This window comes from Vespula vulgaris, chromosome 20 (genome assembly GCF_905475345.1).
Source record: "Vespula vulgaris chromosome 20, iyVesVulg1.1, whole genome shotgun sequence".
Taxonomy (NCBI): domain Eukaryota; kingdom Metazoa; phylum Arthropoda; class Insecta; order Hymenoptera; family Vespidae; genus Vespula; species Vespula vulgaris.
Window position 1 is genome coordinate 1,275,657 of NC_066605.1, and position 19,748 is coordinate 1,295,404.

General features: G+C 32.3%; 1 protein-coding gene across 8 annotated transcripts in view; it reads right to left on the reverse strand.

Annotated features, from left to right (window-relative positions):
* Window positions 1-19,748, reverse strand: part of LOC127071096 (protein abrupt-like) — a 75,307-nt gene that overhangs the window by 29,271 nt on the left and 26,288 nt on the right. For all 8 annotated transcript variants that reach the window (XR_007784828.1, XM_051009979.1, XM_051009978.1 and 5 more), the window contains exons 4-5: window positions 860-1,096; window positions 17-223 (exon numbers count right to left, since the gene is read on the reverse strand). Coding sequence is in view for 7 of the 8 variants with exons in the window: in XM_051009979.1 (XP_050865936.1) it covers window positions 17-223; window positions 860-1,096 (444 nt within the window). In the remaining variant the exon portion in view is untranslated. The remainder of the gene's footprint in view (window positions 1-16; window positions 224-859; window positions 1,097-19,748) is intronic.

Here is a 19,748-nt window from a genome sequence, read left to right on the forward strand (position 1 = left end):
ATCTATCTATAGTTACCTGAACATTGTTCGTAGGTGTTGTATGTATCGTGGGTCCACCTTCAAGGGCCTGTCCCAAGAGAGACTCTTGTAGGTCTGTTTTTGGCTCGATATGATTACCCAGTGGGGGACTATAACTTCTAGGTCTCTTATCCGGTGGAGGACTCAAGCCACTCTCATTAAGATCTCCCCTGCCGTTATCTTGCCATGGATTACGTGGCGTCGTCTGTGATCGGAGTAAGGATCAAACGATCAGATTTAACGATCGACTTTCTGTAGATACACTAGGTATTTATGTATTCCGAGTTTTAAGACAAGGGAATCGAATCGGTAATACGTAATTTTGAATTTAAGACAGAATTTTCGTCTTTACAATTTTATATAAAATTCCAAGAGAAAAAGAAAAGAATTTATAAACGAGCAATATAAATAATATTGATCTGATTGATATATAAATTATCGATGTTTGTAATTAAAAGAAAATACTAGTATTTTATAATTTCAATGAATAATAGTATTTCGTTCAATATTCCTTATCGAGATCAAACGATAAACAAATATCTTGTAGGCTCTCGAAATTTCTAGTAAAAAGAAAATGTTACTATTTTATATCTAAATAAACAATAGTAGTATATCGTTCGATATTTCTTATCGAAAGAAACAAAGTAAAAAAAATAACGGTACAGTATTGATTCGGTTCGTACGTAAACTGTTTAAACTTGTCGTGTAAAAAAGATAGTAGTATTTTGTATCTAAATAAAAAATAGTACTTCGTACAATATTTTCCATCAAAATAAACGATGAATAAATATTAGGGTATAAAAAAAAAAGAGGAAAGCAAAAACCAAAACAAAATACTCACAGGTGCACTACCATTATTGCCACTCGACGAAGGTGGGGGTGGAATTTTTGCTGTAGCAGCACCACTGTTAACATCCGCCAATCCTCGAACTTGAAGCATTTGCGCGGTCTTCAGAAAGGCAGCCAATTGTTCTTGACCAACGTGTACTTCTCCATGATACATAAACCGTAATAGGGACTCCATATCCGAAGAAGCAACGTCCCTTAATATCACAATTGGATGCTGGCATGGATTTGCCTGTAATTCGTTAAAAAGAAAAACAAAAAAGAATATTATCTTTTAACTCGTTAACCGTGTTGAACGTGTACAGTGAACTCGTCGCAAAGAGACGACATTTTTTTCTTTACGAGTATGTACTCGTCATGTAAAAAAAGAGAAAAATAAAAGAAGGAAAGAAAGAACAGGTTAAAAAGAAATAGAAAAGTAAAAAGATATTCGCTAATGGAATGAACATTTTAATGAGAAACAAAAGATGTTAATAGTAAATTAGAAAAAAATTAAAAAATTTATAAATATCTCGAGACAAGTGTAATAAAAAAAAAAATATGTACGTATACACTGTACATTAGACATTAGTCATTGTCATAGAAAATATTTTTACAGCGACTTAATATCCGGACCACTATTCATTCCATTTTTGTCAGAGCACGGCGTTGTTTCATACAGTTAATAATTATGTTAGCGAGTTAAACGACACGACGCGGAAACATTTGCGGAAACGACGCGGAAAGAACATGGACACGGCAAGTCCAGCTGTTTGTAGTGGAGTTCGTTTCATTGAAATTCTTTTTGCAATCTTTATTTTTACCCTTTTATTATTCCTTATAATTTAATTCAGTGTTAGAACAACCGTTTGTGCACCTTGATTGATACTCTTCAAATCGTTATTTTCACGATTAACAGGTTAAAAAAAATCTAAAAAGGTATGCTATTATCGATTTCTCATCTCTCAGATCTCTCAGATTACTATCGATCATCGATCGCAGATCGATAGAAATTCAAGACGAGGCTGATTAAAAAAACTTCTTTCTAATCTTACATTTTCTCACAAAGATCATTTTCATCCATTCTCCTCCTCGATCAAACCCAATCCACACAAACAGATCATTTCTATTCTCTTCCGACGAGAACGAACTATTTTAAATGCATATTCGTAGAATAGTTTTCGTCGATGCGACTGTTTGATATCAATTAGAATTAACGAGTAATCCAAACGTGTGAAAGATTTTCATATGCAATCACGTAGTCGCTTATTAATATCAATCGAATAAAGGTGCATAACATGTATATATATATATATATATTACATACACACACACTCACACGAAATGCATATACATACATAGGTATATAGGATGAACCGACACTATACAATAGACACATTTACTATCGCATTCAGATTCATGGAAGTGAAGCACGATCTCGACATTAATAAAACTCAATTGAACGCGTTAGATTATGATCAACCTAGCCGTTATATTATCGATGATGAGGTGTTCTATATCGTGAATAGAAATATTTATTATAGATTCGTTCGAGCAACGATAGCAACGATAACAACGATAATAACTAAAACTAACGAGCATGATGTTACGTTGAGTTCAGTTGCGTTAAGTTGCGTTACGTTGAGTTACGTTACGTTACGTTACGTTAAGTTACGTTACTATAGTACTGAAGCTGGTTTATGTCACTGAACTTCGATTTACGATAACCGCATGAATTTTTCACTTTTACCATTATGACTTGACGCGAAATTGATTTTCAAATTGACTTTTCAAATTGTTCCTGTACAACGTGTTATACTTATATATATATATATATATATATATATATATATATATATATATAGTATATATAGTATTAATACAAGTATACGTATACACGCCTACACAATCACGTTACAATTATACAGAATGAAGCGAAAACTTTCTAGACGCTCTTTTAGCCCATCTCTCCTAAGTACTTATATACATAGAGACGTGTACACGTACACGTGTATACGTACACGTGTACGTATTTATAATAAAAAAATTTATGACGAAAGAATTTTTATATCGATAACGTAACCACTCACGTAAACGTAATATCGTAACGTAGTAAATATAACGCCAAACTGTTAAGCCAATTAATTATATCTAAATGATTAAACACTTGACATTTCTTTAACGTTCTAACTTTGTTATTTTCTAATATAACAAACGATTCGAGAATGTTGAACGCTTTGATTCTTGTTAGTTGCGTTAGGTTTCTACCTAGCTAGGTTGATCGAAATGATTGGAATAATTGAAATAATCGGTGTCCGTCGTTGAAAGTACGTTTGAAAGAGAAGAAGAAGAAGGATGAGGAAGAGAAGGGCAAGAGGGTTAAAGAGACGCAAAGACAGAAAGAGAGAGAGAGAGAGAGAGAGAAAATAAGAGTACCGAGAACTCCGCTATGGACTCCTTTATCGCATTAACCAATTCAATTAACAACTTTGAGACAAGCGCGTCTCACCCCTCCCCTCCCCTTCACTCCCCTTCCACTCTCTATCTCTCCTCCCCTCCCACCCTCTCGGTGCTGCTAATTAAAGCTAACGCGATTAAAACGGGTCAATAATTAATTGTATGGCTGGTCCGACGACGAGCGACGAATAGACAAATCGTTTGAACGAACAGAATCTCAACGAATCCGATCTGTTTTTTTCCTCCTTTTTCTTTTCCCTCCTTTTTTACTCTTTTTTTTTTTACTCTTTTTTTTTTACTCTTTTTTATTCCTTTTCGTTTGTATGTTTGTTTGGTCGTTTGCTATTTTTATCATATTATTTTTGAAACATTTTATAATATGTTTTCGTTCGTTCAACGTCTAACATATGGGTGTGTAATCTGTAACACAAACGTTTTCGTTGCGAGGGACGTTTGAATCGTATGAAATTTTCTAAGGGATATCGTGAAATTCGAGTAAATTGAATTGACATTGGGATATCGTCGATTGTAAAGTTAAAAAATGCATAGGATCGTTTAAAAGTGATTTTGAAAATATCTTTTCTCAGTTGAGATTGTTAATATTTACTAGTTATATAAAGATATAATATCGTCGATCATATAAAATATTTTATAAATTCATATTATAATATATATATATATAATATAATGTATAAAAAATGTATACGTGTATATATTAAAAAAATATATATATAAGTATACATAAAACATTGTAAAATATTTACAATATCATAGATTGCAGCGATCGATAATATCGTATCTATAAAATTTGTACATATTAATGATTTCAAATTGATGAGAAGTTTAAATATAATATTACAGATATTATCTATATCTATATATATATATATTATATAAAATATCTGTGTATGTATGCATACGAGCACACGTTGAAAGAGATTTTCTCTTTCTCTCTCTCTCTCTCTCTCTTTATTTCTTGACTCAGTTTTTGTTTTCAACACTTTAACATAGATTTATCTTTTGTCTCGTTAAACTTATTCCCCGGTTGGTACATTATTATAGTGTACCAGGGCTCATTTTCATTAATCAATTATCCGAATGGATTTCACGAGCAAGAAAAGCAAACGATATCCTGACTCTTTAATCGATCGAACGATCTTCCTGCATTGCTTGACGCTTTTTAGAAAGCTGGTGCTCCGGATTCCAACGTGATCGTTTACAGGTGGCTAGAAAATTATGGTCGACTAGTCGTGGCATGATGATACATGGGACATTTATCGGTGCCATCGGATTCGGAGAAAACGATATATATATATATATATATATATATATATATATATAACTACTCTCCGAGTAGTTGTGTTATAGGTACTTATATATACCAAACTGGATCGAGTAATGTAATCTTTAGCTATATAGAGTGAGAACGAGAAAAAGGATTTATCGATCGATCGATCGATAGAACGATCGATCGACCTATCTTAACTAAACTAATCTTACGTCGAATTAAAGTCTTACATGAGTTTCTAATTTTTTCTAAATTCTTTTTTCCCTCTTTCTCCTTTTATCAATTTTACAAGATTATATGTAATTACTTTAATTCAATCAAAGTTTATTTATGCAAAAAATAAAGTGTATACATTTTACCTAACACTTGAGTGTTTTAATTAATTTGAAATTTTTGTTATGTGTAAGTTATATATAAGTTATATATACATATATATATATATATATATATATGTACTGTTTTTAAAGAAATTAAGAAATTAAGATAATTAAGAAAAAAGAGGTAAACAAAAGAATTAGAAACTCTACTAAGGATTTTAATTATATCTCTATATTTGTTTGATGTTCGTTTTTGTTTTGAGAGAGAAAAAAGAAAAAAAGAAGAAAGAGGGGAAGACCGAAAGAAATTGCCTATAAAATTCATTTATTACATTTTACAGAACTAAGTGTAAAGTTAGCGATTAGAGAGTATCCAAAACGCAGTTCCTAATCGTCCGTGGTATCCGTATATCGTGTTCGCATGTATCTGAAGCACCCCAACTAAAGCGTAAGTAGAAAAGTAGATACAATTGCATGGTTTCTGATCCGGTTATGCGGTGAACGAGCTGCGTTCATGGCTTCGCAAAATATGTTCGGTTCGTTGTCGATACTACGACTACAATGCCATCGATACACGAAAATATTGCGCACGTGTATTTTATGGGTCCAAATAAAAATGTATATAACGTGTTTATGTTACATTTTTATTCGAACATATTTCTATGACTGAACATTCGGGATTATCGATCAAACAAACTCCATTACTATAGTTACCATTACGTATTTATATCTACATAATATGTATATACACAATTCTTATAGTTGTATAGTTGATATGCACATATACGTATAGAATTTTTTTTCTATTCGCATATAAAATTATTTATTTTAATTTAATCGTATAGATTTTTCCTTTCCTTTTCATTTCTTTTTATCGTTGTTTTCGTTTATGTTAAAATTTATTTACTTTGCTTGATATTTTTCTGTTTTCTTTGGTTAATTCATAATTCGTGTTGTTCTTTTTATTATTTTTTTTTTCTAGAACATCATTTAATCTGGATTTCTTGTAATTTGATATTTTATTAAATCTGTGAAATCTCTCTGGGGATATCCATCATCTCTCGTGATCTCCCTGAAGAACTCTCTCTTTCTCTCTCTCTCTCTCTCTCTCTATCTCTCAACGTTTTTCTTTTTTTCTTTTTTTCTTTTTTTATTATTATTCCTCATCTTCTTTCCTCGGTATAAAACCAAAGAATTTTATTACGAATTCCGCTCACAGCCATATTGGAAGTCATCCAAACGAGTTTCATTACTACATTTATTATTACCACGATCACATTTTTATCGAGAATTCAAAGTTAAAAGAATGTTACTTTTTCCAATCGAGTTCTCTTCAAGTTCCCAGTGCTTGCATTCCTTACTTAATTAATTCCAATTTTTTTTTTCTTTCTACCCTCGCCCTCCCCCTCGTTACATCTATAAGTCTGTAACGATTGATTATAATGCTTAGCTGCTTATTGTTTATATTCCTTTTTTCTAAAAAAGAAACGAAAGTACATCGAATCGGATTAGGATTTTTCTTTTTCTTTTTTCCTTCATATTTATACACATATATGTGTACAGTTACGTCTATACTTATATACTGCATATAATAATATATGTATATATATATACATATTAGAATTAGAACTATGGAAACTATCGATTGGACTCAGTTGTGGACTATCCCGGACGTAAATGCATTAAAATGTAAAATATTAAAATCGATCTATTACATTTAGGATGAAATGCACTCGCCAAGACCATTATCGATTCCGCATCTATTCTCGTCGTTTCTGCATATCTATGAGACGATATCGATGGGAAAAAGATGGACTAATATAGAATATTAGAACGTTTTAATAGAAATAAAATGTAAAATATTATGTAGAATATTTCTGAAAAGAAAAAAAATACATATATAAATATATATATACATATATATGTATATCTTTCGTCTTATCGAAAATTTTTTTTACATATATAACACATACCTACATACATGTATGTATATATATATATATATATATATATATACACACACACACATATATATATGTATATATAGATGTATATTAAAAGACAGTTTGTGACACTCCCAGAGTCGCTTTTCCAGGCATCGTCTGCAGGAATGCGCGCACGTACAACGACGCACTTCCGTTGATAAAAATACACGCGGTATAATGTGTCTCTCGGTACACGCGTGACCGTCGACATTTCGCTTTTCGTTCTATGCGAGTGCGTGGAAAGAGAAAGAGATTAATGAGATGTTGCAATGTGCATAGTACGCGAGCGACGCATGCGCAGTGCAATAATAAACCATCGCAGTATGATAATGCATTAAGCATTACCAGCACTTATACGTTGACTATAAAATTTGATCGTGGCGCTTTGCTGACTTGTTACATGAAATAATAAATTCATATATATAAGATTATCGAGAAGTTCGATCTACTTCGTTGCGATTAGAAATTATTTCATTTTTTTCGTTTTTTTTCCCTTCTCTTTTTTTCTTTTAATCGTCCTTCGTTTTTTATAATCGAACAGTCATATATGTTCTCTTTTTTTTTTGTCGATACAAATGTTCGTTAAGTATTTACTTATAAGTTCCTCGGTCTATAATTTGATTAATAATCGTTAACAGATCGTTAATAATGCACGAGTGATTAGAACAATGATAAGTGATCATATTTAAAATAAATTTCTAAGTCACATATACATATATGATATAAGTGTTGTACGTTTTATTTTATCTTTTTTTTTTATCACAAAGTTAATTGCCATGTTCGTATCAGCATGGTTAATGCGTTAAGTATGACTTCGACGTTCTACAATTTTGTTAAGAATGATAACAAATCAAGTCATTAGAACGACGCGTGATAATTGATAGTTCAAGTGAATTTCTCTTAGTCACACAGTTATATATTTGATTATATTCTTTCTTTTCCTCTTTCTTTCTTTCCTTCTTTCTTTTTTCTTTTTTATCACAAATTAATTGATTATTCTTGTTGACGTAGATAACACTTCTCATCTATAAGTTAGATTTTTTCCTTAATGTTCTTAATGCAAGTCGAGTGAGATTAGAATTGTGTGATTAGTATGTTAACTCACGAAACTGTGTGATAATTAATTTTGCCTTGAAATGGCATAGAAAAAGGAAATGAAAAAAATAAAATGAAGTGTTTTAAAAATCTTTGCGCATATACATACATACATAAGTACGTACATACGTATATACATAAATACATATATATATATATATACATATACATATATAAATATATATATATATAGAAACATGTTACTCGTTGTAAATCGGTAAAGCTCGGAACCAATAAAGCAACGAAGTTGTTCTCTTTGTTCACGAGCGTAATTAATAGCTCGCAATCGACGCTCCGGTATAAAGTTAATTAACGGAGGAGTTAATATTCATAGTACATTTAACTCGATTGTGATAGGAATGTAAATACAGAGAAGAGAGACAGATACAGAGAGAGAGAGAGAGAGAGAGAGAGAGAGAGAGAGAGAGAGAGAGAGAGAGGAAGAGATAGGAGAAAAGAGAGAAAGAGAGAGAGAGAGGGCATTTGACGTATTTAATTAAATTACACACGCTATTTTGCAGTAATAATTGACGACTACGATATTCCCCATGATATTTTGTAATCCGTTGATTTACATTGTAACATGCGCCTTTTTGCCTATCAAAAACCATGTACATAGATATATACATACATAGCTATACGTACCTACATAAATACATACATATCATCGTTTATATAGGTATATATGTATATATGTGTTATAAACCCCATATCCCTCCCCCTCTTTCCCAAAAAAGAAAAAAAGAAAAATATCAAGATCTCGCGAAAGATATTTTAAAAATCGTAAAGCGTGTTAGCTGAGACACGAGTTGATATGTAATATGCATCGAGATTCAAGCGAGACCGGAGATTAGTTATTCATTCACGAAGAAGGTAGGTAGGTAGGTAGGTAGGTAGGTAGGTAGGTAGGTAGGTAGGTAGGAAGATAGGTTGGTAGGTAGGTTGGTAGGTAGATAGGTAGATAGAGGTATATATCTAAGCGCCGAAAGAGCGCTTCGATGTGTCTTCGACAGACTTCTCTAAATCATTGAAAAAAAAAAGAAAAAAAAAAAAGAAAGAAAGTCACAGTGTAAAAATACGCTTGGGATATTCTCTTTCTTTTCTTTTTTTTCTTATTTTTTTTCCTTCGAAAAAAAACTTTTATCTTATTTTTTATACTTCTTTTTTCTTTCTCTCCTTTTCTTCCCCTCTCTCTTCTTCTTCTTCTTCTTCTTACTCTCGTCCTGAACGAATGAACGAACGGACAACAAGAAAAATAAAAAGATTTGTAATCGATCGAGAGGAGAGAAAATTTGAAAGAACGTACTGTTATTTTTAAGAGTATGCGCGCGCGTGTACGTGAGATAGAGAGAGAGAGAGAGAGAGAGAGAGAAAGAAAGAAGAAGAGAGAGATAGAGAAAGAGAAAGAATATCTATCGATTTGATCTTCGTGCGATTTATATTCGAGTCGAGTTTATAATGCGAATATATCCATTTTGGATCGAGATGACTAAAGGATGAATAAATCACTAGGCTTCTTCGTAATGGCCGACTACTCTCTAACAAAGTAACAACGATGATGGTTGGTCCTCTCTTTCATTGCTACGTTGTGTTTCCATATCCTACATGTGGAGAAAGAGAGAGAGATATACACGAACGCATACGTACACATATACACGTACATAAATACGTGTAACATTTATCCGTGTGTATATAACCGAGCAATATCTAACTCGATTCCATATCACGCCTCGACGTTCCATGCGCGTTCGTGCGTACACGGATATGCGAACGACACACACGTATATACATACATATATATACATATATATATATATATATATATATATATATATATATATATATACTCGTATACTAATGGCTAGCAAGCTATAGTAAGCTAGCTAGCTAGATAGCTAGCTTGCTTGCTTGCTTGCTTGCTTGCTTGCTTGCTCTTGCTTGCTTGCTTGCTTGCTTGCTTGCTTGCTTGCTGCTGCCAGATGGAAATTACCGATCCGATATGCAAATAGCCGCGGTGACCACTAATGTGTGCTACCAGTTAACGGTAACGTTATTAACGGATCGTTACACGATGTTCGAAGAACGCGTGTGTACGCAATGGGAACTGCGTTAGAATCGTGTGATCTATGAACGCCCCCATGAAGGGACCTGAGGCGATCGATAGAATTCGAGATAGAAATTCCTTTCCGAAATGTTTTATATATTACGCGCATGTAAATGTTTTTTTTTTCTTCTTTTTCTTAAAAGAAGAAGGAAAATCTTTTTTTCTTCTTTTTCTTCTTCTACTTCTTCCTCTTATTTTCAACCAGATTTATTCTTGTGTTGTTTTGATTTGTATTCATTTGGCTCGAGAGATAGACGGAAAGAGAGAGAGAGAGAGAGAGAGAGAGAGAGAGAGTTAATTCAATATCGCATGATTTATGATTTATAATTTTGCTTAGAGGGTTTTTAGATTTAATAAAACTCGAGATAGAAATTTCTTGCTGAAAAGTTTTATATGTGCACTTTACTTAATTATTTATTTATTTATTTACTCTTTTTTTCAATTTGGTTTTAATCTTGCTCTTCATTTGATTTTGATTCGTTTGATACGAGTAAGAGAGAGATTTAATAATGTACGGTTTATAATTTTGATTAAACCATTTAGATTTAACTTGTGGTTTATCTTTGTACGATTAGAAAAGATTTAGATTTGGATTTATGGAAGGAGATTAATTTTTTCGTTTCATTTGTTTGATGTTTTAAATATCGATGATCGATAAGTAAATCCCTAGATAGATAATTTTCGAAAAGTTCTTTCAAGTCGATTTAAATCTACGCTTTCTTGATTTTCATAATTATAATCGAATAATTTGAGATCTAATTGATTTACAAATTTATTTTAAACTGTTAGAAAATAGTTTTGGTAATCAGAAAATTAACATTTTGTCCTAATCACAAAGATAACATTACAAGGATATCACAAGGAGTTGAAATTCGTGATTTCACCATGTGGATCAAATTTTTTATAAGTCATTCTCGTACAACCCAAGTTCTAAGAAGGGTCGCCAAAACTTTTTCTATCTATGAATCGTAGAAAAATGAATCATACTTTATTAACATCATTTATGAATTAAATGCTTACGTGTTGTGTACTATTCGCGTTTTAAGTATCTAAAGAGATTTTAACACGAAATGTCGTTCTTGGAAACGAAAAGTAATTATTCACGTGGGTGTGTGTGGTTTACGAAGAAAAAAAAAGAAAAAGAAATGAATTAAAGAAAAGAAAAGTGCGAAAAAGATATTCTTCGAGCACTCATCGAGAAGAAGAAAAAAAAAGAAAGAAAAAAAATGTACAAACACGATTCGATCTTCTTGAAAGGAACGTGGTACGCATAAAATGATTCGAAATAATGCGTTTCGAAAATCAAGAGTGACAATGCTCACAATGTATATATATGTATGTATTTATACATATATGTATAAAATAGAAAGAAAATGAATGGAAAGAACATAAAAGTACAATGATCAAATTGTCGTGAGTCACGTTTAACTAAATAAAACATAAATAAAATAAAGAAAGAGGGAAAAAGAAAAATTCATGAGAGAAACAAAGGAAAAAGTAAAAACGTGACTAAAAAGAGAAAGAGAGGGAGAGAATTTTTAATTTCAAAATCAAATTGTTCTTAATAGCCAGTATAGTTTTAATCACTTTTTAAGTATGTATGATATATATGTGTTAACAAACACGTCATTGTGATAGAAGTTAAGGCCAAAAATTTTCCGAGAATGTATTACTTATCACAGCGATACACATACATTCTCTCTCTCCTCTCTTTCTCTCTTTCTCTCGCGTATAAATACTCCCTTTCTCTCTTTCTATCGAGTAATTAGCATCGATGACGTTAAATACGTGGACGCAACTGATGCGCAATAATAATTAAGCGTGAATTCAAGGGCGTTAATGACGCATCGTATATTCACAGTATTTATTCGAACACTTTAAGCGAGAGTGTAATCAGTTGTGAAATATATGAAAGTGTCTATGAAAAAAATCGATATATTTTTTTGAGAATACTATCTCTCTCTTTTTCTCTTTGTCTATTTATCTCTATCTTGAAATCTATTTATTGAAATCTAACTGACAATCTCTATCTTTTATATAAACATATACATATATATATTTTTTTCTTTTTTGTCGTCTTTTAAAAATCTTCGAACGTCTCGCCAAGAAAACGACGGTTAGTTAAATTCTTGAATTACATCGTAACATATATAGTAACAGCTTGAGATGAACACTCGAAAGAGATAGGGTTGGCTCCTTCTTTTCGATCCCTCTGACTCACGGCTTATATTCTTTTCCTTCTTCCTCTCCTTTTTCGAGACATCTCTCTCTCTCTCTCTCTCTCTCTCTTTTTTCTCTTTCTCGATCACGACTATGAAAGAGACACACGAATGTACGCTTGCACGCACGATAAGAGGAAGAAGGAGGCACATAGAATTTATTACGGTGCGGTGGCCGATCTTATTTTAAGACTTGAGAGAGAGAGAACACGCGTGTTTTTCCTATGTGTGTATGTATGTGTGTACGTGTACGTATGACTCTTTGACTGTGTGTGTCTGTGTGTGTGTCACGACACATCGTACGCACGCGTGGATACTTTAAAAAGAGTCAATGGATATTATAGTCGACAGATGTGCTTAGGATCTCTTACGGAGTCTTGAATTTTTAACACTGAAGCACACAGATTTTTAACATTGAAACTATGTTTAGCCGGAGAATTTATTAGATGGGTATATTTCTCTTTCTCTCTCTCTCTCTCTTTCTCTCATAGAAATTTTTATATAGATAATCTTTTCTTTTTCTTTTTTTCTCTATTGCTTATTGTTGACTTAATGTCTTTGCGAAACGCAAACAAGAGATTTTTTTTCCTATATAACCGAAATTGTACACTAATATATCCAATGAATTAATATTCAAAGGATTAAATCGTAGAATTTGAATTTGAAAGGAATAATTTGTCAATAATGTAAGAAACAAGTTTTATGAAAAATTGTTTAATTCTTTTTCAAGTGAAATAATTTAATAATCCCTTTTCGAAAATAAAAATTAATTTACGATAGAACTATTTAACCGTTTAATTTTGGTTGATAAACGATAAAACAAAATGCTACGTTATTTCAATGTAATATTGCCTGCTTGTAATAATATGAATTTGTAACGCTGACACCTTTTCTTTTTTGTTTTTCATCTTTTTATTTTCTTTTTATGTAATAGGTATCATAAAGAAAGAAAAATTGTATTTTCGACGTCCACGTGTCGCGTTCGATCGATCGATCTCACTTGACCTCGAAGTTTTAGCTATTACCTATTACTCAGGATTCATTTAAATGTGCTTGCACAAGTAAATACGATCCGGTCTTGCGAGTCTTCGTGAATGCTTCGAATAACGGCGAGTAACTCTTTTAGCGTGTCTTTTTTCTCTTTCTCTTTTCCTCTGTATATTTCTCTTTTTTTTTTTTGATAACGACAAAGAACAACGATCAAAGTATTGGATAATTATTATTATTAATTATAGAACTAATAAACATTATAGGGACTACGAGTTATATCGTCGATTAAAAAACTTTTGATCGAATACCGGTTACAAACGTATCTGGTAATTAAAATCGGTTAACGGTGAACGCCAACTATGTATGTCCTACATTTGTAAATATATACAATATATACACACACACACACACATACATATATATATACATATATATATATACTAATCTATACTAGAAAGAATGCTTTGTACCAAGAGAAGTTACTTTCATTATGATTAATACCATGTCTGATCTAATCTCATCCTTTTTTTTCCCTTTTTTTCTTTCTTTTTTCACACGTTCCGTTTGATTATAAACGTGAGAGAATATATATATATATATGTATATATATTTATATATAATATTATTGCTTTGAAAATGATTGTTTGCTTTGGAAATAAATTGATCGAACAGATTGATTTTGAAATCATAAGGAATGTCTTCGTTTAATCGTGCAACGGTAAATCTAATATTTTTCACGACGTAGTCGATTGCGTTCGAAAAGAAAATTAGGACAACGACGTACATCGTAGTTTAATCCTAAAGACATTAGATCTCGAATGTTAGACGATGCTCGTTTCAATTTGAAGAGATCTAATTTCGTTGGATATCTTTTACACGCACGATATTAGAGATTAGAGTCTTCAACAAAATAACTCGACTTAAATTACAAAAAAAAAAAAAAATAAAACTAAACAAATTTATTCCTTTTTAAATGAAATAAATTCTCATAATCTTTCTTTTCTTTGCACGTAGCAAACGCATAGAACAAAAACGTTGTATTTTCTCAATCGAAATTGGAAATAAAAAATTAATTCCAACTTGATTTAAATTACTAAAAAGAGAAATAAGAAAGGAAGAAAAGAGAAATAAAAAGAAAAAATTAATTTCTTAGTATTTAAACGAAATAAATTCTCATAATCTTTTTCCCCATCGCTTCAAAGTAAACGTATAGAATAGAAACGTTAGGATCGTCCCAATCGAGCAATTAATTCAAATATCGAAACAAAAAAAAAATCCGTATATTATAATATTATAACGTAAGGAAGTATATTCAAACGATTTGAAATAGAAATATGCGTATTATTTCTTAACCTTTCAAATCGAATAACTTAAGTACGTACGTATGTATGTATATATGTATATGTAAGTACGTTTCTAAATATAATACGCGCACGTACATACACACACATATACGCACGTACGTACATATACACGTACGTAGGTCTATACGTATTTACATGCGTTGGTCTGTGTCGTTGCGTGTGTACATAGTAAACGTAAAGAGCAAAAACACGATAAGAAAAGATTCGAGTAATGTGACCTATCAAAGGCGTCAGAAGATCACTCGGTTGTTTTCATTTACAGTCGTCCGGTACAAAAGCACTTACGCGGCACGTACACGAGCATTAACGAAAACGACGTCGGAGAATCAGAACGACGACAAAGAGGGAAAAGACGAGAAGAAGAAGGAGGAGAAGAAGGAGAAGGAGGAGGAAGAAGAGGAGGAAGAAGAGGAGGAAGAGGAGGAGGAAGAAGAGGAAGAGGAGGTGGAGGAAAAGGAGAAAGAGGAGGAGGATGAGGAGGAGAAGGAGGAGGAGTTAAGACGGCGGCAGTCCTCTTAATGCATCGCGCATTTGCGTTTCTTATTTCGTCCGGTCTCTGAGTGTGAGACAAAGATATACAGACAGAGAGAGAGAGAGAGAGAGAGAGAGAGAGAGAGATAGAATAAACGCTTACTTGACTGCATTCAAAGAATGCGTTCTTCTTCTTGGCCAGTTTCGAGAGTAGAAAATTTTATTTCGAAATTAACGAGTATTTTCTTTGTTTCGAATAATCAACAAATCTAACGATAGGTTTTACATATTTCTCTTTTTTTTTTCTCCTTCTTTTCTTTTCTTTTTTTTTTTTGTTCTTCGTAATGTTTATAGACGAGATAATGTATACAGACGAACGGAGAATGAGATAAGGTTTTCTAATTTAAAATTTCTACGGAAGAATATTGTAAAAATGTTCTTCCTTCGTTATTTTGAAATTGTAATCGGTATTTAATAATTGTAAGAGTTTATATTTTTTATGATTATTCATAGAATAGGTAATTAATTCTCTTTTTCTGCTATTAGGATTAATATGGATGGATGGATAGATGGATGGATGGATGGATAGATAGATAAATAAACTAAAGTAGGATAAGATGATATCGTCGAATAGAAAATTGTTATTTTTAAATAATTATAATAACGATTAATTGTTAATTTTCTTCATAAACACATTTAAGAGGTTAACATTTTTATGATACTCATAGAAGTACTATTTTACCAAGGCAATAAAAGTGATTCGAAGAACGACTGTGAACGATAAAGCGTGTAATTACGCTCGGCTCGAAGCATAAGAGCGTTGTATGTATGTACTTTTCGAACTACGTCATCGACTAGCGCGTTACTCATCGAGCCTAAAGAGGTCTTTCTTATTTCGTATATATATATATACACACACATACATATGTGTATGAGGTGTGTGAGTAGCCATATCTACACGTAAATACGATCTCCGCGTATATTAAGAATATTAGAAAATCAATCGAATACATATGTAAATCAGTCGAATATATACGAATGTATATGTATATAAGTATATGAAAATGATCATTAATACTAAAACGATAATCGTCATTAATTATTATTATTACTATTTACTCCTTTTTTCTTTTTTACGTAGGCGTGGCGTGACGATAATAAATCGTAAAGCAATAGTGTAGTAGTGTGACGTATTAAGAACCGGAAGAATAAACAAGTAAGTCGATCGATAGTAGATACCATTCGATCGATTACGTAGAGACATAAGATTATTCTAAGAATAATAAGAAAGTAGAAAAAATGAGAGAAAAGGAAGAGAGCTATTTTCGAATATTAACGAATAGTATTAAACAACATTCGTCTTAATCATTTTTGAAAGGTATCAACAAATACTCGATACAAATTATTCGAAACGAAATTGTTCATAGTTATATTATCTAAACGAATTCGATAAAAAAAAATATATATATATATTTACGTATATCGTAGATATACCATGATTTTCTTAGAAATTCTTCGTAGTAGAAAATAGAAAGTTTCTCTTGGAGGGTGTCACTGCCGGAAGAGACGTAAGAAGGACAGAGAAAGAAGATCGTGTTTATACGAAGGAATGTGTTTGCGTGTGTGAAAAAGAGACACACGGAGAGAGAAAGAGAGAGAGAGAGAGAGAGAAAGAAAGAGACAGAGATATCTTAACGTAGAGGTAAATTTAAATCTCTGGTGAGAGTAGTCGAAATAAAGTGCGTGTACGCATGAAGACGTGCTTTAGTACGACATCAGACGTAGTGTATGTACGAAGGAAGGAACGAAAAGGCACATGTGGCGTCTTTCGGCTGCCCTAAACGCGAGACTTTAAATATAGAATGTGGAGCACCTTTTGCCGCAACTCCGCTTCGAACCATTGGATTGTGCAAGCTTCAATTTTCTCTCTGGCCCCTGCACTTTTCGAATTCAAATTATATTTTCTTACGCGACCGATCGTGTCTACCTCCCCCTCTTACCCCTTTCCTCTCACCACTTTTCTTCGTTTTCCTTCCTTTTCCATCTTCTTTCGTTTCTTCGGCTGTCTTCTCTGACATTTTTTTTTCCCTCTTTCCTTCTCCCTTCTGTTTCTGTTTCTCTCTCTTTTCTCTTTTTTCTTTTCTCTTCTTTGTGAAAAATTCTTTTCATTTTTTTAATTTTTAACTCTGCATCAATTCGCTCGAATGCGCAGACTTGTGTTCAACGAATTTAGAATACATATTTGGATATCGATTATTGTTTCCTTCGATTAATTCCTTTTTCATTTTTTCTTTTTCTTTTTTCTTTTTTTCCTTTAAGGTATAAGTATTTTTTTTTTCTAATGACGACTTACTCATGTACGATATTTTTCCAAGAAATTCGTAAGGCATTAAAAAACGAGAAAATCACGGTGAATCATCGATTTTGTTACTTTTCTTTAATAGTTGAACATAAATCACGATTAATGTATAGCAACGAGCAAGTAAGATTCTATAAAATAGATAAACGGACTCTGCGACTTTCCCTCTTCGACTTTGTAGGCACGATCTTCACAACGATCTACTAGACGATCGATCGGAGAACGGAACGAGGAAGATAGATAGAGAAAGAAAGGACAGAGAGAGAAAGAGAGAGAGAGAGAGAGAGAAAGAGTTATCTAAACGATCTACGAGAGTCACGTTCAGTCTCTTTAGCATTATGCACCGCGTGAGAAAGAAATCGAGACGATTTACGCGACCGATAAAATTCTTTTTCTTTCTTTCTCTCTTTCTCTCTCTCTTTTTCTTGCATTTCTAATCTGTTTTCTAGTATCAATGAATATAATGGAAGGTACGAGGGAACTTTGATCGAAAGCCCTAGATCGTGATTTAAATGCAGTTCTAAAACAAAACTCGTCGTACTTGTTCGAAATATATATATATATATTATATATAAATGCACCAATACGCTTCGACAAAGCTGAACGAAACCTTTCAGAGGCTGTCCTGGTTGTAGATAACTGCATTAATAATCCATTAATATTTCGACAGCTTTGTTACTGTTTCTGTCATTCGTAAAAGAATTACATCTTTGTATACATTCATTTTCTTTACGGATATATAAACACAAATATATATATCGTATAATAGAAAGATAAAACGAGCTAGGTAGACGCTTTGTAACTAGTTTGTAACTGTGTAAAGCTATAAATGTCAAATAACTATCACGGGAAAAAACTTTTGAAAATAACTTCCTGCTTTAAAATCTCTTTGATTATCGAATCAGCTGATTTTGAAATATTAATGATTCAAACAAAAATGTCTCTTTGATTATTAAGTCGTAATAAAAGTAGAAGGAGCATTTATCGAGTTTACGCATTGTGACGAACGATTAGATTCGCTTTCTATTACTTTCTAATAACACGCTTGAATTTTTCCACGAAAGTTATTCGATATCGATATTGAAGGATCACACGATCGATCTATGGTGAATCGAATATAACATATAATTCCTTTACCTCCTTTGATATTTTGATACTTACGCGATCATAGATCATTTCTTTAGATACAAACGCATCCATATATACATATATATATGCATCATACACGTTTACCAGTTACTCCTGTCAGCTGTTTACTAACTGGTCTTATCGTTACGTCACTCACGTGATATCGCGTGTGAAAATATTGTCAAGAGTAGAGGTATTTTGTCTATTTACATTTCTATGTGGTTGATGGTAATTCGACTTTGATAGTTACATAAAATGATTGCAGGAAGATGGAAAACGAAGAAAGAGCGACGAAGAGAAAAAGAGAGAAAAGGAGATAGAGAGATAAAGAAAGAGAGAGAGAGAAAATAATTTATAACGTCCATTATGTGTCTTGAAATAGATACTTCAAACGTTGATTTTTAGATGTATGGGTAGAAGGAGAAAAAAAGATAAATATATACGTATGTATATAAAAAAGATTTATAACATTGAATTTAGAAAAATTATTGTTGTTATTGTTCTTTCTTTTTTTTCTATATCACTTCTCTTTTTTCTTTTCTTTTCTTTACTTCTTTATAAACGTCTCTATACGTTTTATGAATTGCACGTGTACAGATGTATATGCATAAATGAGATAATTGTTACAACACAGAAGAGAGGAAGATAAAAAGTTGCTGTTACGAATCTCGACTCTGCAAGTGTAGAAAAACATGTTAGAAAAACTTAATGGTACCAAAGCATGACGCAAATGCACATGGACGACGACGACGACGACGACGACGACGACGACGACGACAATGTTGTTATCGCATGTCGTATGTACGTACGTACGTATATATATATGTACGTACGTATGTATGCATATAGGTATAAATGTAAGTATGTAAGCGTTATTAAGTTTGCCTCGAGTATTCTGGCTGACATTTAAAATCAATTAGCGTTATACGTCTATTAGAAAGTCGGCTGATTCCTCCTCCCTTATCCCCGCAATCATGTTTTCTTTTAACGATATATAGATACTGCTCTTCCTTCTCCTCCTCCACCTCCTACTACTATTACTAATATTACTGCTGGCTATGGACCTTGCTTGATAGATTTATTATTAAACAGCGATTTTATCGATATTATTCGCAAAATTTCGACGAT